General features: G+C 39.0%; 1 protein-coding gene across 4 annotated transcripts; it reads right to left on the bottom strand.

Moving 5' to 3' along the window:
* Nucleotides 1-855: 855 nt before the first annotated feature.
* IRAK2 (interleukin 1 receptor associated kinase 2) lies at nt 856-22,953 on the bottom strand. Of its 4 annotated transcripts, none has more exons than XM_049827131.1 (13): nt 20,159-22,953; nt 18,120-18,299; nt 11,860-12,030; nt 11,044-11,150; nt 9,404-9,598; nt 8,899-8,963; nt 8,321-8,435; nt 7,469-7,578; nt 6,889-7,084; nt 6,129-6,191; nt 4,864-5,064; nt 4,191-4,707; nt 856-3,796 (listed from the first exon to the last, which is right to left on the bottom strand). In XM_049827131.1, the coding sequence occupies exons 1-13, from the start codon at nt 20,343-20,345 to the stop codon at nt 3,678-3,680; spliced, it is 2,226 nt and encodes a 741-aa protein (XP_049683088.1). In that variant the 5' UTR covers nt 20,346-22,953; the 3' UTR covers nt 856-3,677. The 4 variants fall into 4 exon arrangements, with proteins under 4 accessions (XP_049683088.1, XP_049683090.1, XP_049683089.1 ...); XM_049827133.1 differs by having other exon boundaries at nt 9,404-9,571; XM_049827132.1 differs by having other exon boundaries at nt 11,863-12,030.
* Between the last annotated feature and the right edge of the window lie 1,104 nt (nt 22,954-24,057).

Here is a 24,057-nt window from a genome sequence, read left to right as displayed (position 1 = left end):
CACAAAATACAAAATACACATTTGATTGTAGGCAGGCTGGTGCATGGGGATGAGCATGTCATGGAGAGAATTGTTACTACTGACTTAGCTATGCAGTCATGCCATTTTCTCTTCTACTTGCTTTTCATTTTTCCCAGCCTGTCAAACGCACCCTCCCACAAATGCAAACGCTGATTTTTCTGTGGGACTCAACAGCTCCTTTCTCCCTCTCCAATGAGCCTCTCGCATGGCTCGGGATTAGGGTTACTCACCACTGGGCGAATACATGAGAAGCATGCTACAAGTACCTTAACGTTTTCTAAAGAGCCAATGGCTTTGCGTAAATAATACTGTAGTTTTCTCTGAATGATGATATTATCCTGTAGGACTTCAATCTTGAAGTGTGAACTTTTCAGTTGCAGGTTCAACTTGTAAACACAAAAAGATTCTACTTTAATAATGTGTATAGATCAATGCCATGTGTGGTTGGGTTGTCCTTGTACGCTCACTTTACTAGAATGCTAGAAGGTGTAGTCCAGTCTTTCAATTTAAGGAAATTTACCATTTACTTTAACAAATGGCAGCAACTGTATAAGAAATAGCAAAGGAAATATGATTCATCAAATGTTAGGAAATGCATCTATTTCACTGTTGCCCGAAAAAACAAAAAAAACCTAGCACATGTTGGAAGCTGTGTATTTTATAGCATGGACATTTCATTTTTAGATGCAAAAAAATGTTCTAGTACAAAGGATACAGAAGATGCAGTCAATGGTTACAGAAAAATTTGCTAGTTTGTTACATAGCAATTAGTAACCTTGAAAACTGTGTAACACAGCTTTCTTCACACTCCACATATGTAAATACCTTCTCAGTTTTGCTATTAGACATGATACTTCCATGTTTGTATTTATTCACATTATTAAAATTAAGCATACAAGAAAAAATAGAATGTATCAATGAATTGGTAATTCTGACCATTAATCAACAACATAGGATGATGTTCAGCCTCTAGGTTTTAACTGCACCTTTGGGAGGTGCTAATATTCAAATTAGTTTTACTTGCACAGTTCTATAGTTCTGTAACAACTATATTTAAAAAATATATATATTCTGTGCCCTTATTCTAGTGTTCACAGATAAAAAAAAAAAGCAGAGTTGTCCATTCTTGACAAAGAGCTACTATGTCTTAAGGATAAAGGATACTATAGATTCTGCATCTAAACAACAATAAATGCCAGTTGTATCTCAGTAATCCTTGTAATTATTAATTTTAGAGTGACATTTTTCTTTAGAGACACCTCAAAGGAAAAAAATTAGCTATTTAACAGTGAATGAAGATAGAATAAACATGTTTGTACTAATAATTACTAATGATTAAGTGTGTGTAAAGAGACCTTGAGCTGCTTCCCTATGAACACAAATTTACCTAAATAGGGTGCATTGAGACACATTTTTCTGTGCCATAAATCACGAAAAAGCAGGCTATAAAAAAGGGGTTTTTTTCAGTTTTTTTATTCACAGAGGTATTAGTAAATGGTAATGTATAAATTAGCCAAGTTGGGATTAAAACATACATTATACTGAATAGCCAAGTTATGTAACAGAGTACCACTATTGTAAGACTATGCAGTGTCTTATATATGTTACATTCTATACTTACGTAACTCTACAAGACCATGTATATCACCTGAGAATTTTTTAAAACTAACATGGAACAAGGCAAAGAGTAACAATTTCATTTTGTGACTAGAAGAGAACAAAACCTTTAAAGCACTTTTGTGAAACAGAACTGTGTCTAAATTATGTTTCTCAGTTTAAAAAACAGGTTTTCCATTCAGCTCTGGGGCGTGTCTATGTGCATTTCTTCGTAGAGGAGACCCGAGGTATTTACCATGGATCTCCCAAAATGTACCCATGAAAAACAATTAATGTTAAATTTTCAGTGCCATGAAGTATCTCAATTAAATCTCATGTAGAATTAAGCAGTTACTGACCAATCCGAGTACACTCAATATTTCTTATGTCAGTACCAATGTTTTCTTGGTTTGATTCTGGTAAAATAAAAAACTGACACTGGCAAATATATAGACAGTATCCAAGGCACTTATAATTAAGGAATTTTACCAGTTTTTAGTGTAGAAATCAATTTGATAAATGTGTAGATGATTCTAATACTCAGGTCTTTAGGCTAAAATACTTTTACCTGCTCATAATAGTACCTACAATGTACAAATATAGAAGATATGAGGCCTTACTTAGAGACCTTTGTGTAAAGCTAGGAAAACTATACCATTACACAATTCCAGTGAAAAGATTTGCATATAAATTCATATTTTTTAAAAATATTCCCTGAATTCCATTGTGAATTTTAGCCATTTCTGTACATCAGGCCCTATTACCTATGCTAAGAAGGCAGCAGTCACCTGTCTGTAAGCTGAGCTACATGTTCTGATAGTTCTTTTTTGTTTATAAGAAACCTGTATTTCCTTAGACTGCACAAGAATGGAATATACTGACAATATTACAAATAATAAATAGTCATAGCAATGAAAGTGACACATTCTTAAGGGGGTTTACACTTGATAATATGTATGACAGCATACAAGTTTCTATTTTTCTTCTTTTAAGCGTGATCACCAAGGCTGACCCCAAGGCTGCTAACGCTGGGTAAGCCAAGAGACACACAAAATGATTCCTCTCTGAGAATATGTGGTGAGCATGGCACCATGAACAGGTCCACTTGCTAGCTCATCTTTCACTGATTCTTTAACCCATTGCCAAAATAAATATAACAAATCAAATTTCAAGTGACTTATAACAAAATTATAGATATTTTAAATTACAAGCTTGTCCCTAATCCAAAATATACAACAATGACCATGTGAAACACAATGAGAAACCTTAACAACATGTAAAGGACACTTAGAAAAAAATAACTTCCAAAAATACTCTTACGAAGTATTAAACACTTAGAACTCCTGACAGTGAAACTTAAAGGTTAGACTTCAAATGGTGTCCTATGTATATACGTAGTAGAGCAGCTCATAGAGTAGACTAACATGGCTTAAATTACTTACTTACAACTATCTTCAGTGCAATTCAAATTGAGATTGAGTCACATAGAATACATCTGAGAACTTGCATAAAAATTCCCCTCTCTGGTAATGCAGTGGTTTTGAGTTATGTGGACTAAGATTATAAGGACTAGGATAGATTCATTTGAAAACTGAAACCTACTCCCATCTCTCTGAAGGCTTCCCTCTGCCTGTACACAGTGGGATAACAGTAAAGGGTATTGCTAACTGGTTGCTGATCAGTGCTTGCCCTGTAACTTCTAGGACTGTGTTTTTTTAATAAGACATACATTATACATAGATGCTTTCTGAAATACACTGCAAAAGGATCCTAAATTATTTTGGCAATTGTTTGTGTTTGGCATATCTTTTTACATTGCAGATGAAAAAGGAAGAAGGCATTTCTGTTTACAGAGTGGCATTGTGCTTTAATTTGCTTTAGAACAGATATTTTCTGCTTCTTCTAAGTGTGATCACTTTTCTTTTCTTCAGTCAGAGCTAATGTTTCTGATCCAAATCTGCTACTTAACCTTATGTAAAAGGTACACTTTTACCACCCTTCTAATGAAGAGAGAGTCCTTACTTCTTCTGAGCTGGCCACTGCTAATAAATCCATCCAATTTATGATTCAAAAAGTTCAGAACTGTTTAATTTGTCTTCTTCATACAGCAAAATATTTTCCATTAGCTTCTTTTTTTGATCATTTATCTTTATTTTCCAAGATGTCTCTCTGGCTGATGCTGAAAAATAAAAAAGCCCACATATTGAGAAAAAAATCTATTGTCTAAAGAATGGACGATAATTTTAAATTAAAAAACAAAACAAAACAAAACAACCCAAAACCCCAAAACTGGCTTAGGAAAAAACCTGATAGAAAACCAGGACACAGTTTGTAGATTTATTGGTAAAATCATAACCAAGGAGAAAAGATTTACTGAAATGTGTTTAGAAGTAGGAAGAAGAACCTAAGCAATTCTGGAGAAGAGTATTTTGTCCCTACTATTATAATACTAGAGCACTTTTACAAAGACTTTGGTTATCGTAACAGAAGCATGGGCAGATTTGCCAAAACAGCTTGAAGATCATATGTGTTTGAATGTTCTGCATGCACCCTTCAGATTTATCTAGATTTACCTTGTGAAGAACATGAAGAGTCAAGGTCTGCATTTTTTTGTTCAAAGGTGCTCTGTGCAGTAGACTCTGTTTCCAAGACATCATCACTTTTGGTGCATGCCGCATTTCTTTCCTGGAGTCCACTTGCAGGTTTTTCCTGCTTGATCCTGTCATCAGAGGCTGCTATATTTTTTGAATTGTTACAGCTGTTGCTAGTTAGATCATCTGTAGATCCTTCTGAAGGATTCCATATAAAACTACTTGATTCATCTGATTCACAAGGGACCCTTGACATTTGTCCGCAGTAAATGTCAGGTGACACAACTCCTATTAAAGGCGTGCATGGATTGGCACTTGTCAGGATTACTGGCTGCATGCTGTCCTCTTTATTCTCCCCTGCAGAAGGCACATCCATGCTGAGACTAGTTGTCTCATCATCTGTTTCTTCTGGAGTGTTCATGGACAATCCAGAAGTGCTGCCTCCACAGATGTAATGCTCTCTTAATTTATTTTCAGCCATTTCCATAATTTCAAGCACCTGTTTTTAACAACAAAATCTGTGAATGCAGAATAATTCCTGTACCCCTGCTTACACATATTCTCCTATGTCAACACTCAAAAATAAGCAAGGCATGAATGTTGTAGCTTCAGACCTTGCTGTCAGGAAGACTTGGTCATGTATTTAAAATATTACCTCTGCTATGTTAGAATTCTTCTTTCTCAGGCAAAGGCAGATGGCTGAGGCGAAATCAATAGCAACCTCTTCCAGCAAGTGTCCTGCTTTCCTGTCTAGGTATTTACAGCATATTTCCTTGGCAGCTAGTTTTTCAAAGTTTTTTACTTTGGAGTACGAGCTTTCTTTCGCTATTTGAATTTCATCAGCAATCATATCTTTCTATTCAAAGAAAAGAGATACATTAGTGAAGGGAAAATTAACACAAACATTTATTTCTATCTGAATCACTGAGAATATGAATCTTGCTATATATTATTTGTTATTGCTCCTTAATGGCTGGTTTACAGACCTAAAAGCTTTAAGAATCTCCATTCATGCAACTGACAGAAATGTTTGTTTTCACAGGAGAGAAAAGGCCAAAGATTTTCTCTGCATGTGTCTAATGTCAAATTCACTATAGCAGACCCAGCTCTTCTAGGCTTATGACCATTTATAGGAATGAAAAATAATCAACACTGTATAAAGCAGCATTCCTGCACAGGACTTTTCAAACATTTCTTAAAGAAATCATAAACCTAGGATCCTTTATTTTCTGAACCCATTTGAACATTGCTGAATTGCTTGGAAATAGTAAGAAAGGATACTATTGTTTTCCCCTCAAAGGCTTCAACAAGATGGCAAATCAGAAGAAGTGTATCCCATAGAAGGAATATAGGTGGAGTTTGTTTTCATGAAGATGGTTGATAATGGCATTCAGTGAGCCTGGCCAGTTCTGGTTGCTTGTGAAAGTAGTTTGTGTAGTTCTAATCACAGCTTGTGCAAATTGGCCACAGTATGAATTCCAGACACTACTGCAATACGCCAATGCCTGATAAACACGATGATGAGCAACTGCAGTTGCTGCCTACCCAGGTTTCCCCATTCACTTTGGCTCATAAGACCTCTTTCTGGCACATAAAAACCATGCAGCAGCATTTCAGCACAAAGCCTTGTCTCAAATAAGCTTGTATTTAAACACCAGTTATTCTGGAATATCTCCTAACATCATTGGGCCAGCCCTCATGAGTGTGGTATGTGAAAAAGGAATATATATTCTGCTTCTGTCTAAAGGCAGGTAGGCTGTTGATGTTAATGGAACCAGGATATAGCTTCTAAACATCCCTTCTTCAGGATGTGTACAGCAGACTGCAAATAACAAACTGTATTAATTAAAATGAAAATTCATTTTCTGACAGCAACCCCATTCACTCATGTTGGTATTCATTATTCCTGCTTTTTCTTACCAGATAAATAGGGTGTCTTCCTTCATCCAGTGCCTTAATCCCTGTCAGTATCTCTGCTAAGACCTAGAAAATACATTTGAAAAGTAAAACAATTTGTTCAGAATTAATTCTATTTTTAAAAACAAGTTTTGTAACTAAAGAAAAATTGAACTGCCAGGGCATTTTGAAATTCTATTTTTGTTTCAGATGGCTTAACAATGCCAGATCTGGGCAATCTTTATGAGACTTTAGATCCACCTGCAGAGCCAAGTCCAAATTTTATAGTTAGGTACAATAGATACTGTTGAAACAAAGGATGAGAACAAAGTCATTCTAAATCTAGATAAGAAATCACACTGAACAGGGTAACTTTCTATTTAAATGGAAACACCTGGAGACAGCTGACATCATAAATTATCAATTATTTTAGTTGAAATTCCAAATTAACAGGTGATGTTTGTAGCAGTTCATGTGGCAAATCTGCAAGATTTCTGAGAACCTAACTGCAGTCTTTCTGCTAGAATCAGCAGTAACAATTTTTTTGCAACAAGAAAGAATTTTGTTTCTATTGTTCAAAAGATTCTCACCTCACTTTGCCACAAACTGAAGTATATTTGGAGTGTGAACATAATTAAAAACAGGATTTCAACACATTATATAGTCAGCAACTATGATATGAAATTGCCAGCAAAACAACTGTGTGAGGCCCAAGGTCTTACATCCAATTTCCTGTCTAGAAGCACCAAAGAATGCAACAGAACATGGAAAAAAGGCAACATACCACACCACAGCTGAATATGTCAACTTTTTCTGTGAACTGCCCATGCCTGATAAAATCTTCCGGCAAATAGGTAAGAGAAGCTTGGAGGACTTTGGTTTTCATCATAGCATATTCTGATTTTTTATCAACAGAATACAATCGCAGACCTGAATGTCCAAGCTTTGGTGTAAAGTTTTCATCCAACAAGACATTTGAGCTGTGATAAAGGAAGACAAATAACAATACCGGTCAAATAATTACTTTAACTTGAGGTAAAGAATTACAGTTTTATACTTTTAAAGTTAAGCGCTGAAAGTTTGCAGCATTTGGCCTGCTGTGTATGAATGAGAGGATAAAGAATGGTAGAAAGGGAGAGGGGGAAAAACAAGCACTCCAGGAATTACTTCAAAAGAGTATACTTCCATCATTTAGAAAAGAGAGACAGATTCAACATAAACCAATAAATGCCTTACAGAACAAGAGACAGCCAAAAGATACTGCAAACAGATTTCAAAACTGCATAAGCTTTCAGCCATTATTGTTAAAGAAATCCTGGAATGAACAGGTGACCAAGGAAGTGCTAATATGCCAAACCCCTCACCTTTTGATATTCCCATGAAGAATTCCAAAATTATGTAAATACTCTACAGCTCGGATGAGTCCTATAGAAATGCTAATGCGCATCTCCCAGGCCAGTGGAACAGAATCATCCTGCAAGGAAGTGAGGAAAAAAAATCATATTTTATAAAATAAAAAACTGTAAGACATTAGTAGTTTTGAAAACCAAAGACTCAGTTTTAGTCCCAGTCAAAAATCCTGCTGACCTAAATCAAAAGTTTGGTCCAAGGCAGAAACTGATGATCTCTAGGCCAAGGAAGGAACCTAATTCTTATATATTGTTCTGCACGTTTTGCCTGCTATTGGACATGGTGAGATAAGCCTACTGCAAGGATCATGCTTGTACAAATCACCAAGTACTGGCCATTACTGAGGCATAGCGCTGGTTTTGATGGACGGCTTCTTTTCTGATGTTTCTCTGCCCTATGATCTCCTCTGCAAACACTCTTTCAGTAGGTGTGAACACTTCAAACTATTCCCTCTTAAGCCCGTGTAAAACTTCATAGCACATTATGCCAATGAATATTATGACGGATTCTACAAAAACATATTCCCAAATCCAGTAAAATATTACAATATTAATAGACACATTTTGCAGATTCTTTATTACTTTAAAAATCTAAAGGCTGCACAGCAGAAACTTCCTGTTGACCTGATCTACTTTGCAGTAGAAAAACTGCAAAAGAGCTGCAGCCTTTGTACTACTTGCAGTAGAGATATTTGGGCACTTTTTTTTTTTTTTTTTTTTTTTGGCTGTTCCTCAGAATTCAAAGAGATACATACAATAACAGGACAGGACAGGACTTGTAACCACAGACCCAGATAATTTGCTTACTTGACACTGAAGTTTGTTTTGTAGTGATCCATTAGGCAGGTATGGATATATCAGACAGTGCAATCCGGTTTCTACTGAGAAACCCAGCAGCTGCAAAATGTTGACATGACAACACCTGCAGGCACAGATCAACAATAATTTGCAAATAAAGTCAGAGCAGCACAGAAAAATACATTCCTGAGCTGGAATAAATTCCTAAATTCAAGGCAACTTGGAATTGTGTCCTGCAGCTGGAAGCACAGAATGGCCCTGAGCAGAACTGCAGAAAGCTAACTAACCCACCAGCAGAGTGAGATCATTATAGCACAGCCCAGTTCTGAGTAGGTAGGAGGGGTACAAAACTCCACAAGGCACTGCTCCCTCACCACCTCCTGGACTGGCAGAGCTCAGCAGGGTCCTGCAGCAGCACTGGGAGGCATGCTGTTTCCCCAAGTCTCCTGCAAAGGCAGTACATAACCCCGCTGTCCCCAGAACAGCACAGTACCTGGGAGACAGACACATGAGTCTTAAAGGAAACACACCGGCAACAGGCCACATGCAGGACATGCACAGGCTGCATTTGAAAGCCAACCACTTACCGAAAGCAAATCTGTACTTCTGTATGAAAGAATCTTTGGGTGGAATTTGGGCTTGTGCATTCCATCTGAAAAATTAAAACATGCAATAGAATGTCAATAGTAATTATTATGTTGCATTTATACAGATCTTTTAGCCTCTAGATGACAAGCTACTTTAGAAAATAGGCAAGTATCACTGGTGGCAGCTTTGTGTCAAAGGCAACAATTAATTGAAAATTAGAACAGAACAGTGTAAAGACACCTCTGATCCAATCATCAATGCAGGTAGGTACATTGCAGGCTACTCCCATGGACAGAGTTAATAAAACCACTCACATGAGTAAAGTATCTCTCATACGTATTTGCTGAATCTAGGTTTACTTACTTTACATAATTTCCTTTTTACCTCTCCTCTTGTCTAGCTCTTCTGATCCCTTGCCCACACAATATTAAGCAACAGCTGCTAATGTTCAAGAGAGACTAATAACATACCCCTTCAAAGAAAAAGAAAAGGTGGAGTACTTGCCTCTTTCAGTCTTTTAATGACATATACTATGTTGTTTCTCTGACCTTTGTAGACATCCGCAAAAGTACCTTCACAAATTCTGCTGTTGTCACTGAAGCCGTTTGTAGCATTAGTAACTTCCCTCTGGGTCCACAAAAGGCTCCCGCTGGGGAGATCAGTCATTGTCTCCTGCTGAGGCATAGAAGAGCTGCAAGGCTACACATTTGTAGAAGAAGCAAGTTTATCTCATGAAAATTCATATGCTTTTTCCTTCTTTCAGGTGTCATATTTTCTCTTCCATGATTTCAGCAATCACTGTGATTGCTGAAACAAACTGTGAAAGGTACTGTGCAATCACTTATTAGGGTTTTCTTTTGTAATACCTGTCTTGATGTGTTTTGCCGATGTAAAATTTTTGCATAGTAGAAGAGACTTGAAAACAGCTACCGATTTGCATTTCCACCTTTCCCAGAAAATAGACTTAGTTTTGTTTAAAAGTCCATATATTTATTTGAAGTGATGTTACTTTAAGTTACAAAAAATATTAATCTTTATGGCCTGGGCATATATTAAGAAACAGTTGGATCAGAAAGTAGGGTCCCTCATAATGTATTTATGTTCCGGTAGGAGCTTCGCATCTACTTCTGAAGCATCTGGTGTCAGTTGCACAATAATTTGTTGCTTCCAGTGTGGCAAGTTCTAATGCCAATTGTTATTACAGTTCCACTGTAGCCTAATCATGCAGCTTTCACAACCTGAATGTGCTCCAGACTTGAAAAAACAAAACATTAGCTCCCTCTCAAGAAACGCTGAAACTGCTGCATTCTTTGTAGCAATCTTCTCATCTGGCTGGTACTCTTGAACCATGTTATTTTGGAAGAGTTTAAAGTCTTAAAACAAAATCTTCTTTAAAAAAACTCAAACAAATAAACCAAGGAAAACAGGCCAAGACAGAACTGTGATGGGGCCAGAGTGTGCACGTGGATCTGGGAAACACTCTGAGAACCCACAGGACAGATCTAGCTAGACTAGAGAGCTATAGGGAGGAAGGAAGAGGAGACTGTGTGCTGAAATTATTAGGAACACAAGAAAAACTTTTCACCGTGAGATGGTTAAGTACTGGAACAGGGGCTCAGAGAGGGGATGGAACCTTCATCCTTGCAGATTTTCAACTGTCAGCTACACAAGGCTCTGGGCAACCTGACTTAAATTTGATACTAGCCCAGTTTTGAGGAGAAACCACCTTTTCAGTATAAAATTAAACTAAAAGTAGTATGCCATTCTGACTAGTCAGTGGCATATTTTGCACTGTCCTATGATCATACCAGAAGTGTTAAGTCCGCTTTAAAATCCATACTGGAAATTCCTTCAAAATTAATTGCTATTTGTGGGCATGTTATCCATGCTGAGCTATGCAGTATGCAATATTGTTAATTTTTTCCCTCACTGGTCCTTCACTGTCAAAAAAAGTGATGTAAACTGTAAGTAATCTAATTGAAGCATTAGTATTATATTCAGTCTGAACAAATTGTAATCAAGCCCCACTTTTTCACTAGATCTGTATTTTATACAAGTAGAGGGATAAACTTTAACTGAAAAACCACAGAATGTCATAAAGACAATTTTCATTGTTATAATCAATGAATACTAAAGGGATTTACCTTCACACTTGATGAGACAGGAGGATTTGACTGTAAGGATTTCAAAAGGTGTCTTGGGGGAGGTGGTGGAAAAGGGAGTGAATACAAGGCTCTTTCAGAAACAGCACCTGAAATTGAAATAACAGCATTGAAAATACACCTTATTTTTGTAATACCACAGCCTGTGACTAATTATGAAGGTCTGGGGTATTTTGTTGAATTTCCTAACCAGGGATAATCTGTGACAAGCTGTCAAAATATTTCAGCTGTGAAATACTGTGTGAAGATAGGGAGCTACTTTCCTGGTTCCTCTTTGCGAGATGATTATGCAGTTCTCTCTAGTCCTGGCTCGAGGATATAGTGCTCCCTATGTCTATACTGTTGGTCAGATGCTCTCCTCATTATGTCCTGTGGTTCTGCTCCCTCCCTTTCCCAGGCAGAGGGACCTGCTGACCTGTGCACAGCTCTCTTCTGGCCTAGATTTATTCTGCATGGAGAGAGAGACATGGGGCAGGAAATGTATGCACTGATGTAGTCTTAGTACAGAGCAAGGACGGGACCAGGGTGTTTACAGAGATCTGGGAAATGTCTTGAGATCCCACAGGATAGATATAGCCAGCATCTCTCAAGGCCAAGAGAGCTATAGGAGGCCATGGGCTAAAGTTAGAAACAAACAGGTCAGGAGACAACACTGCTAGGAAAAAGGCAAATATTCAAATGTGACCATTCTGAAGAGCAATATATTCATTATACTATACTGAAAACGAAAGGGAAGCAGTCTTGTCTATATGGTCACTTCAATGTTAGAGCAAATTCAAAATCTATTACTTCACTTACTACCTGCTGGTGGTAGTCCCAGATGTGTAGAGTCTGGTGATGGCAACAGACTTATCTCATTTTCTCTCTCTCTCTTTTTGTTTTCTGTGGGAGTTAAAGACACATTCTCCTGTTTAGGCGGCTCTACCAGCTCTGCTTTTTCAGAGTTGGTAATATTAGAGGCTGATGTCCCTTCAAAAGAGAACAAAGGAAAGGCAAAGATTACCGGGGAAAATAGATACTGACTCTCATCAGTTATCAGGAAATAATCCTAGTCAGAAAAACAGACTGTAAATTAACATGAACATTAAAAAGAAGATTCAAGCAATTTATTGTTAAATTGCTGGAATACTATTGGTATCTAAATTCAGACCATATTCATGACATTAACTACTACTGAAAATTAAGAAGTGACAGCTTCACATAAATACCAGTGATGACTATGCAAAAGATACATAGTGTCTTACAATAAGAAATTAACAATAATAGTGTATTTATTTTGTCATTTTCTATACAGCATCCTTCAGCCAATGATCTCAAATCACAAATATCTCCCAGCCTAAAGAAGGCATCTAGTTCTTTGTTAATTGTCATGGGATTGGGAGGAAGTTTGACAGAGTTGTATTGGTTTTAATCAGTTAAATATTTTAGGACTATTTTCAATTGTGTGGTTTTAGTGTCATGACCATGCTCATTCCCAGAAAACACCTTCCTATATAGAACTATTTCCAATAATCATACTTTTACTTATGAACAGAAAGAAACAAACTGGAGACAATCTAGGGAAAACATAAAAATGGTCAAAGGTCAAGACTTACTGATATATAAGGAAAAATTAAAGGCTGAATTATTGATTCATTACAGCTCTCAAAGATTCTATGTTGTATACAGCTTGGCAAAATCTCAGAATCAGGCCTGAAAAAGCAACTCGAATTCTGGTTAAAAGAAATACAAAGACGCTTCCAGCTTACATGGACTTGAAAAATATGTACATCTTAGAGGGAATTATTATAATTAGATTAGGCTACAGTTAGGGTGGGAAAAAAATAAAGTAAAAAAATTCAAGATACTGTGATATACAAAGCTGTCAAAATCTCCTAAGAAGCAGCTGAATTCTTATCCATGAATACATTTAAAACTGAGGTTGAAAAGGAGCTTGGAAATGCCCAGTGTGCACTAGGGGTGATATAAGGACTTTCTACTGCCTAATAACAACATTTTCCTGGTTGTAGTTCTAAACTTTTGTCTCTACCTGGCACCTTTTATCAACAATAGTTTTAGCATTTTCTTAAAAATCAAAATTGATGTTTTATTTTTATATAAAAGAAAATAAGCACGAGTATTAATACAAGGGGGTTTTTGTCATGCTGTTTTATCAGCTTTGTATCTTAAGCATGGTGGTGATCTTGGGATCAAAAGCTGCAGGCCTCTGTTTGCATTTGAAAACAGATAATAGCTTTGTGGGTTTTTTTTGTACAAACAAAGCATTGGGAGTATCTGAAACAAGCAGGAAGCACTATGTTTCATTTATAATCTATGCTCCTTATGATAAACCAAGATTCAGTAGAACTGTGTAAGAGACAACAAGCAAGCTATGACAGTTTCAGCACACTAAAGGTTGAAGAGTAGGAGTATATGAAAGCAATAACAGCAAAAGTGGGCATGTTCATGTCAGGCAAGTTTTTTCCTTTGACCTCTACTTGGGGTTTGTACCCATAAGTTTGTCACCTATAAATGCAGGTTTGAATGAAACTAGGTTTTCAAACTAAAACTCAGAAAAATCAGGTATGTTTCTTTATTACTGTGTCAGAATGCTATGAAATCCCAAATTTTACAGGTTTTTGAAATCATCTATGAAACAGTCTGCAGGCCTTTAGTCAAAACTGACAGTCCCTGTATTCTGGAGTTGCTGGCTTTTCCCTCCTGTACTTTAACCTAGAAGTCTCTAAAATTAGAATCACTTCCCTCTTTCAACATATTTTTCAGGGTTTTTAATGAATTTTGCAACTTCCTGCACATCAAACATGTCACTGCTGAAACTAAAGAACTGACATTAAAACAAAAAAACCACCACCAACAACAACAAAAAAATCATTATTATGGACATCTGGAAGTAGGACTAGAGTAGTGCAAGAAATTGTTGAAGGGAGGTAGAATTCTCCTGGAAGTAATCTGCCAGCAAAACATCTACCCATGTGTTGCATCTGGTTGCTTTACATCAGAATTAATAGCATTATGGTGATGTAAGGACCACTTAGTTTTCTAAAGTGCCCAATAGAACTAGCAGTGTATTCTCTATATCTCCCGAAGAAGAATCACCCAAGTTAAGCATATTCAGCTATAGATAAAAAAGCAGAAATAGAAGGTAAAGACTTCAAAGATTTGTCTAAACCTAGAAAGATCCTGCTAGAAGTCACTTCTGCTTATGACTGAGCACACAGTGGAATGCCCGTATTGAGTTAATTCTAGAAAACATTAACTACTTCCACATGGCAGAACAACAAAATAATCCAGACTTTCTGCCACTTAAATTAATATGAAGCTTTGTAATGGACTTCAATATAAAAGACTATTATAAGTTTTTTAAAAAGATCATTTCATTGTAGTTTTACAATTTATTGCATTTGAATTGATCTGGGACAAAAAATAATATTGATCATGCAAAAACATAACTAAAAAATGATGACTCCACAGGATTTGTCTCTTCCTTCCTCTTTTAAACCCTCTTTATCTAGCCTTCACATTCCTTTACAGAATTCAGAGTCAAAACCAAAGTCACTTCTAACTCCTTATGAAGCCCTTCATGGAACAGTCCAGTATTGTAGTTCACCCATTGTCACAAAGGAACTCAGAGAAACAAAGGTATGTTAGATATATTGTATCAATTCAGTGTCTTAATGAGCAGAATTGAGTATGTCCATTTCTTGCCATGATCTCTTAATACTTACTTTCCCTATTTACTACCTAGCCCGCAGAAATCATGATAAGACCCCTGTTTACTTGCACTGGCCAACTACAGTTTTTAGAAACCAAGCTTTTCGTTAGAAATCACAAAACTGTACTCCTCCAGCCTGGAGGAAATTGATTGGATTTTATTTTTAACAAGGGGAAACCCCTCAGTTTTTGCAGCTTGTGGCAAGTGAAGTCCCAAAAATCTCAGACATGTTTTTGAGAGAGCTCAAAAAAAAAAAAAAAAGGTAAATCACAGAAGCATAAGAGAAAGCAGGTAATCCCCTCTTGTCCCAGAGGCCGAAGTCAGGCGCATATTGCGCAAGCTACAGTGATATTTATATACCACATAAAACCAGTTGGACAAACGGAGGGATGATGAATGTTTCTGTGCAGTGATGATGACTATTTTTGTCTGTGTTGTATCTTTATTTTTAATGGTGATGTTGCTGGAAGCCGCTCTTGGCTTGAAAGCCCGATTCTTTGCATTTTGCATAATCAGAGACAAATCTTACTTGGTTCTTGTGTAAGCAATCTTGTTAGGGGCTTTAAAATGCTGCCTCTCAGGATTTGATCCAGTGCGATATTCTGGCCTTTGCACAAAGGACCAGGCCTAATGATCAGAGATCCTCTGTGCAGCCTCTGGGTTTCCAGGGGGTTGTTTTACAGGATGTGCTATACATCAGCTTGAATCCTACAATGTTGTGGTTTGCAAGCAATAGCTCTCTGAAATTAAATACATGAAGCTTCTCTTGGAGTGATTCACCACTGCAATGTGCTGAACCAATCTCAATTTGAAGTCTACTCATGGTCTTGTTTTAAAGGCCTGTAATTACAAGAAGAGAAAACCCTCTACTTTGGGGTAAAAGCAGCAGCATCTCAGTTGTTACAACAAATAATTTTTCTAAGCTCTCTGAATTCAGCTTCTGCAAAAATGGCAAAATTAACCCACATGGGAAAGAAACGGCATTGTACCTAGCTGAACAAAACCAGCCTTTTCCGTGACAGATAAAAATTACATTGAAAATTGTTGCTGCTATTATGTAGTGGTAAAAACATTCAGTAATTTTTGAATTTCAGTTTTTATGTTTCTTGGAGGGAGAATGCAGATGTTTGGGGGTTTTTTTATTAAATCACAATGTATATAAAGACAGATTACAGAAAGGTCAATGAACTCTGTAAAGGAAAAAAGGCCAGCCACAAACAAAGGTAAGCCTCAGAATGCGTTCTGACAGGGAAAGAAGGCAAGGACTGTAACTAATTAAGGTGTGGTAGGTTATACTGTGTTATATAAGAGCACTCAGAAACTCTCTGTATGGACTAGGAATCAGCTGTGTTAAATATTGAACAGAGCAAAAGTGTCACCACATCATGGAAGCCACCCTCTACTCCAGAGTATCCATAAAAATACCATTATCAGGGAGCCAGGCTTATTACATTGGTGATATCCAGATCAGATTTATTCAATGTATAGATTAAAAAATAAAAAATAAATCAAGATTTTGTTTTCCATCCTGTCCACTAGGCTGGACCCTCAAAGTCACAGTGACTGTGACTAAGTTAACACTTGGATTACTGATACACAAATTAAAACAGATTCAAGTTCGGTTTCCTGGAGCTTGCTTTGCTTCGCTGAGGAATGAGCAGTAAGAATTGTTACAGTCTCCTAAATGGAATGCTGTGACTGAATTCAGTCAGAAAGTGGATCTGCTGAAACAAAAGGCATATGGGTGATGGTAAAATCAGTTATACTGAGCAATGCTCTTGTTAGGGTCTGTGGTTATTGTGTTTGGTGTACTAAGACAGAACTTGCTTGAAGGCTGCTTGTAATATTCCTTTTTTAAAAAAAAGAGAATAGAATTTTAGAATACCATTATTAAAGATTATTTTCTGCCATACCAAAATGAAGGTTAGAAGTCATGCTAATGCCAGGAAACTACAGAAAAACACAAGTGCTACACAAAGAAATGCTGTGGCAAGAAACCCATGATGCATTATTGGACTTTCCAAAAGAAAGGCCTCTAGCTGCTGTGCAGCAAATGCCAGCTGCACCTGTGACTGCTGGTCGCCCTGCCCTGGGGAGGCTGGCTGCTGTTTTGCAATAGCCGCTCGTGATCTAACTAAAACCCACCCCTGTCGAAGACACCTTCCCTGTTGCAGGATGTGAAGAGCAGATGGTGCTCCTCCAGATATTTTCCACCTGTGGAAGCGTATGCCCTCAGAAGCTTTGACCGTTTCCCATCTAAACCTGGATAGTACTTCTCCAAGCATTTTTTGCCACATAACAAAAATCTGTGATTTTTCTTTCTAGTAAGTCTGTATGGAGAACTGGCAAAATTCATAAAAACATCTGATTTCCAGAGAGTAGATTTTTGGTGGGAATATGTGTGAAAAGGGGAATGTGGTGCACTCAACTTTTTGGGACAACTCAATACAGAAAGACAGTATGTTGTCCAGGGTTCAACAGATTTGGTGGTAGAACTGGATTAAGGTACAATTTGGCTTACAAAAATGGACAGCTGCAATTTAAATGTAATTTTCAATTGAGAAAAATGGAAAGGAAAATTATATTTAAAAGTGTTGTGCTTTCTGTAAGGCAATGGTTTACCTTAACTAGGCACACTGAGTTCAAATACTAATCTTCCTACCTCAAAAAAGACAAATCTGAAATAGAGCAAACTGAAGATAGGCAAGAAGAACTACATACAAAGAGTTAGAAAAGACTACAGGTGTTTAATTTATAGAGGGATCAAGGAGAACATATGATAGGAATAGAGAAAATATGAAGTGAGATAAAGAAATAGTAATATAGGTAGTCGATAAACTATTTCTCCTTTTCATAACCTTTTTCTTATGGTGCAGGAAAGCAGGCTGCATAGGCAGAACTGATTATATGTTTTTCTACTCTGAGTTTGTTGACAATTAGAGTATAATGACAAATTTTCACAAAGAAACAAGAATGTATGAAAAATTAAAACATTCATAATTCAGCTCTGTTTTGAAACCCTGTCTGATGCATGAAAGTACCACCCCTGGTTCAGACAGCAAAACTCTCTTTGGCACCTCTTGAAGCATCTAAGATGGTCACTACAAAGGTGGGATGATGAACTAGAGGGACCAGTGATTCCTCCTCTATGTCACCTCTTTCTTTCCCACCACTAATTTTATTTGAGAGCGCAGAAAATCAGAAACAGTGGAGGAAATTTTAGAATTTGAGTATGAGACTCCCAGCAAAAAGTTTCTTTCGCTAGCAAGACAGATTTACTGGGTTGGGTCTGGGTGCTCCAAGAAGCAGCACAGACTCCCTGCCGGAGGAATGGGCAGCTACTCACAGTCCAGAATGACTTGAGCCGCTCGGTAGAGCTGCAGTCCTTGCAGCAGGTCCAGGAGCTGCTGCACCGTCGCCAGTCTCACTCCCCACCACCACATGAGCTCTCTTGTTATGCTGATACCCGTCTTCTCCATGCACTTGATTTTCCGTAGCTCTGTTTGATCAGTTATCACGTAGGAGGCTAGTGGGAGACGAGATATTTCTGTTTAAAATTAGAAAAAACAAGCAAGTGCAAGCAGGGAAAGCTAAGGTGCAAGACACACTTTGCTTTTTCATTTGCACACTTTTAAAAGCAAGTTTTGCAATAAATTAGCTATGTGGACATGAAGAAAATTCCTAAAGTAAGATATACCTTTTATACCTTCGACTGTTCTGGAAAAAATGTTGTTGTGTCAGAGACCCCAAAAGACAACCCAGTCACACTTTTCAGTGTATTTTTTTCCCCATAATCTTCCTTCACCTTAATACCTTGTACCAAAGTAAGTTCAGATTAAATTCCTGGTGTGATTCTCCCAAAATAGGTAACAGAAGTCAATGGTGAGACTGCACTCCCATCTACGTTACTAAATACCAATATTATGGTAAGCCAAATAGTAACTGAATCATCTGAGTTTTATTTACAGTCAGATAAACTTACTGGTGAAATGCAGCTATATTTTAAGAGCAGGAGGTAGCATGCTAAAGCTGACCCTACATAATTTGTCCCGATTCCTGAATGCACACAGCATGCCGGTTACCCCTCTGTACTCTTTTTGGCTGGCTTACCGGCACGTAATCCACCTCCCCTTGTTTAGCGCCCACTAAATCCAACGCCCCAGGCCACAGCGTCAGTGCTAGTTACAGCACCAAGGGCTGGAGGGGGGCGAGGTAAAACAACAAAGGTGTCTAGGAATGCCCCTATATTTGGGATGGGGTTATGTCACAGCTTCCCCAGCCGTCAGCAAAAGGCTTTGCCGGCCCTGGGGAGCCCCCTCTCTGCCTGCTGCGGTCTGCAGGACGGGAGGTGGCAGCCCCAGCTCCTTAAGACAGAGGGTGGGGGAGAGAAGCCAGAAGGAACCGTGCTGAAACAGCGGTTTGTGACACACGGTTACCTTGTCACTCTGTCCTGGCGTTTTGTGTAAATTCAGCTGTGCTCATTTGTGGTCTCCGGGGGCTGGGGGAGATACCCACGAGGGTGCCTGTCTGACTCAGCCCCCCTCAGCTGACCCGCACCTGATGTGCTGCTCTGTGACCCCAAAAGAGAGAGGCTTGGGGCTGGGGGGTGCGCATGCAGAAACAAAGATTCCCGAGTTCGCACCTCAGCTGGCTTTAGAAGGACATTAGACATGCAGCTTTATGCATCTGAATACAGCAGAGACCGAGCCCACCCCAAGTCAGCAAGTTTAACTGGGGTTAAGAGTTTACTCAGCAGAGTTGGTGAAGTCTTGAAAGAAATTAGATCATGTGAAATAAAGGAAGGTAGGCCAACTAAGAAAAGATCCAGGTTAGAATTGTTTGGAGTGGGATACAGAAAAAAAAAGAAAAAAAACCCTCAGGGACTACGTTTTCTATACATATTAACTGGACACGGCCAGGACCGAGAAAAATAGGGGCAGTAAGTATGTGGGAATACACATGAAGTTAAGGAAGAAAGAAAAAAACAGGATAATGAAGCACATGTGAGGGATGTTGTAAAAACAGGCAAGTAGCAGAACATCAAAGCGCAAAGAGAGAGGGGAGCGTGAAAGATAGCAGAGAGCAAGGCGAGGGAGCCTGGCTGCCCAGGAGAAGCCAAGAGAACACAGAAGTCTGGAATTCCACCTATTAATCAGAGGTTTCGCTTGATCCCAAAAACAGGCTGGTGCAGGGGAATTCCCTGTCTACAGGGTGTGCTCTTCTGAGCGCTGGGGAACGACCGGGCCAGAGGCCCTGTGTGGGGATGGCTGCCTACCTCGGCCAGACCTCACACTCTTCCACCACGCGTCCCAAACGTGTGCCCCCATCACCACGCCGAGCGCCGTCCCTGCTGCCAGCCCACCCGCCCCGCCGTCCCACCCTCACCAAACCGCATCCAGTCGTAGTCACTCAGGCAGTCCATCTTCTGGCAGAAATCCTCCAGCACCCAGGCAGGCATGCTGTGAATGTACAGGGCCCGGGGGGAGCCCCCCTTCAGGGCTAGGGGCGGCTGCTGCAGGGTCATGGCGTCGCAGTCCCTCTCCGGAGGGTCCTTTGTCCCCACCGTGGCCATCAGCAGCAGCCACGCATGGTGCTCGCCTAGGGCCAGGACCGCGGCTGCAGGCAGCGACACTCGCCAGCCTCTGCCTCCTCTGCGTGCTGCGGAGGGCTGATTTTCTCCCAGAAGCTTCCTCTTCTCGAAGGGGCTGGCCTTGACAGCCTGCTCCCACCCCGGCCCGACTCGCTCTTCTCTTCGCTGGGGAAGGAGCCGAGCGACACAGACGAGCGTTTCTTGCCAGGGCCAGACCACACTCTTCCTGCTCCGGCTGACGTCAGGCTCCGGCCCCAAATGCAAATCAGATTTTCCTCTCCATGAACGCTTATTGCTCCAGCCCGGTTGCCAAATGACAAGTTTCACGTGATGGCGGCAAAAGATGCTTTCCTGCGCGTTACGTGCAGCTGGTATTGCCGACAGGCTGTGCAAGAGCTGCTTACGGACAAAGCCAGATGTGTGTAAGTCGGGAATGGTGCCCGGCAGAGCTGGCTCGCCTGCTCTGCCCAGACGTTGGCCACGTCTCCAGGGCAGTCAGCTAGTGGTTTGTTCGCCCACAGGGGTGTAGATACGTGTGGGTGCATGCACGCGTGTGTGTGTTTAAACAGATCCCCCTAAGAGCCACACCAAGCATGCTCCCCACCGTGGTGGGTGCTGTACGACCGGGGATCGAGAACGCTTCAAAGATCTCACAAGATCTAAGAAGGTAATGCGTGCTAACAAAGAGGGCAGTAAAAAGCAGCAATGCTGCTGTCAGCCTGACTGTTGCCAGGATTTTACAATCATTGCAGCATATAGGATTTCACTTATTATATGCACTACAGTAGCAGATGCAGGGAGTGAGAAGTAAAAAAAAAAAACAAAACAAAAAACAAATCAACATTTGTCATACGGTCAGGTCTCACTAGTCAAGGATTAGGTTTAAAATACGTTCTTAAAGTCAACAATTTTTCTGAATTTTTCGGCTTTCCTGTTTTTTGTGTTTAACTCACTTCTGATAAAAAATTATAATTAATTAATTAGTCTGTATACACGCTACAAAGACTTCTGGCAAAATGACCTACTTGGAGAGCCTTACAGCTGTACCTCTGCCATCATGGGACAGTTTGCAATACATAATTGTAACCCATTCCTCTTTCTGTTCTTTTTGTTCGTATTCAGCCCTAGGTCTTTTGTATTAATTACAAACAATACCTTAAGTTTTGAGAGCTTTTAATTTACTATTTCTTTATAACCCACATATATTTTACAGTACAGCTAACTCTTGTTTTCAGTATCAAACTTTCAAACTTTGGCAGTTTTCTATACTTCTTGCCTCAGAAATCATGAGCCTTTCAAGTACCATTAAAGTAACAATTAATTTCTCACCCCCACTGTAGCAAGGAAAGGCTGAAAAATGTGGTATTAATGTAGCTAAAAGGTCAAAAGACAGAAAAAAACCCTGAACAAAAATATCCAAAGTGTATTCTTATTTAAAATATTGTATTTCAAAGATTGCCTTGGGACCTAGCTGTTTTAGCAGTAGTACCATTTCAACAATAACAGTTATATTTATGGGGTTTTGCCCTCTCTTTTCCCTGGTTACTGTCCCTCTGACACATACCTAAATTCTCTGTCACGGAAAGATGATCAGAGCATCTCTGAAATTCACTTAAGACGAGATTGACACTTGTGTGGCAAAGAACTGGATGAAAGCAGGAAGAACAGACGCTTCTTTCCCTTGGGTACTGGAAAAAAAACCTGTGAAACCTTTTGGACTATCTGCCTCATGGGAAAATGAGGGGAATGAATGCATCTAACTGTGTGTATGGCTTCAGTTCTGCAATAAACATGATACGTAATAAAAGGTTTTACAAGGGAACTAAAATTTACTTTTTCAAATGCAGACTAGAATGATTCTATATATTCCTTTTGTTTAGCCTTTGCTTTCAAATAATGAGGTATTAGGCAGGACTCTATACTACTGCATGCTCTCCTTGAGCCCTTAATACACCAAACGGATGTCAGAATAATTGGTTATTTCTCTGGTATTTTTCACCTTCAGCTGCAACCAGCCACTGCCTGCAGCAGCGCATTCCCACCAGACTGCACTCGGCAGCTGCGTCGAGCGGCAACTTTCACTCTTGTCCCGACCTCCCACTCAACTTACTGCTGCTCCCGTGACTGTCAAATGAGATGGTGCTATGACTCCGACTACCCGAAAACTACCCAAATTTTTAATGTAGTTGTTGCAAGTAAATGACAACTTTCACTCATTACCAATCTAGATGAGGAATTAGTAGGAGGCTCCATTTTCCAATGTTCCTGTCTTATGAGTCAGCTGGGGATTTCTCCAGTCTTTTTTTATTCTGACCCAAAGGAGCACTCCAGAACAAAAGAAATACACTTTCTTGGGTATATTAAGCATATCTCCAGAAATTTACCTATGTATAACATCTGGGTTTGTTGTTTATTTTTTTGTAAACATATTTTATCAACAGGAGTTCTTTAATGACTAAAAAATTTCTAGTATAGCATTTATGCACCTGCTTTAACAATTCTAATTGAACAGACTTTTATGTCAATTACTTCCTTACACCTGTCAGTGCTTTGCACTTTGAATAAATATTCAAGCCATGGGTTTGGCTGAAGAATGAAACCCAAATGACATCAGAAATATTATGAACTATTGCATTCCAAAGACAATATGTAATCAAATCGTTTTTATGCTAGAATGCCTCTAAGTTAAAAAAAAAAAAAAAAAAAAAAGATACACAGCTGGGCTGAAGTTATTACTAAACTAGTCCATGGTAGGGTCTTGTAAGCATTTGATAATTGGACTCTTATGACAAGCCCAGGTAAAGGAAGGTGTTATTTAACATACTCACAATCACTGCTGTGTGGGTTAAAAAGACAAGACAGAAGCAGAAAGACCTGTAACAGTACTGTCAGATTGTGGTAAGAGGAGTAAATGTAACATCAGATGTGACTCAGTGGACTGTAAAAACAAAACCCTGTCAGCTATTTGTGAAAGATGTTTTTAAGTGCTTCTTATCTTAGAGAGGAAGTTGCTAAGTTTTTATACCTGACGTATAGGGGAAAAAGAGGTATTTCTTGATTTGTCAACAGGAAAATCAACACTTAGTATGCGAGAGCTAAAATTATCTAAGGAGTTACAGAATTCACATCACAAGGAAATGTATCCACACTGCAAGAAAACATGTGGGAGGAATAGGGGTGGCAGCTGCATGAACAGGGTTCTGCATCGTGCTTTGTATTTGTGTTCAGTCCCTTCCTCTCCCAGACTTCTTGCATAACTTTGGACAACTCATTTTCATCTGCAAAATGGAAACAGAATTTCCTTTGTTACCTTGTATAGGGAAAGTAAAGATTTCAAGCATGGATTGCCTCTTGCTATATATTAAGCAAGAGGCAATTATTTTAAAAATAAAATACTTCCTACTCCTTCTTAGTGGCTGTGCAAAGAGTAGTCAGCTACTGTTGGCAGAATGAAATGATAGTATAAAGTTGTGAAGCTAGATCCAACTAATGTACTTTGGTACTAAAAATCAGATGCTACAGTGCCTGACTTTGAGACATCTGCCTGGTGTGGAATCCGAAAGTCCCTATCTGGCCTCTGTTCTGCAAATGAGGCATTTGCTACCTCAGGAGGGGATCGAGAGGAGCTGGCCTGCTGTGCAAGGACAGCATCTGTGCTTAAATGAAATGCTAAAGAACTGAAGCAAGGTTTGCC

The sequence above is a fragment of the Accipiter gentilis genome, chromosome 23, assembly GCF_929443795.1.
Source record: "Accipiter gentilis chromosome 23, bAccGen1.1, whole genome shotgun sequence".
Taxonomy (NCBI): domain Eukaryota; kingdom Metazoa; phylum Chordata; class Aves; order Accipitriformes; family Accipitridae; genus Astur; species Astur gentilis.
The sequence above is the reverse complement of the archived record's forward strand: the minus strand, read 5'-3'. Positions and strand labels throughout refer to the sequence as shown.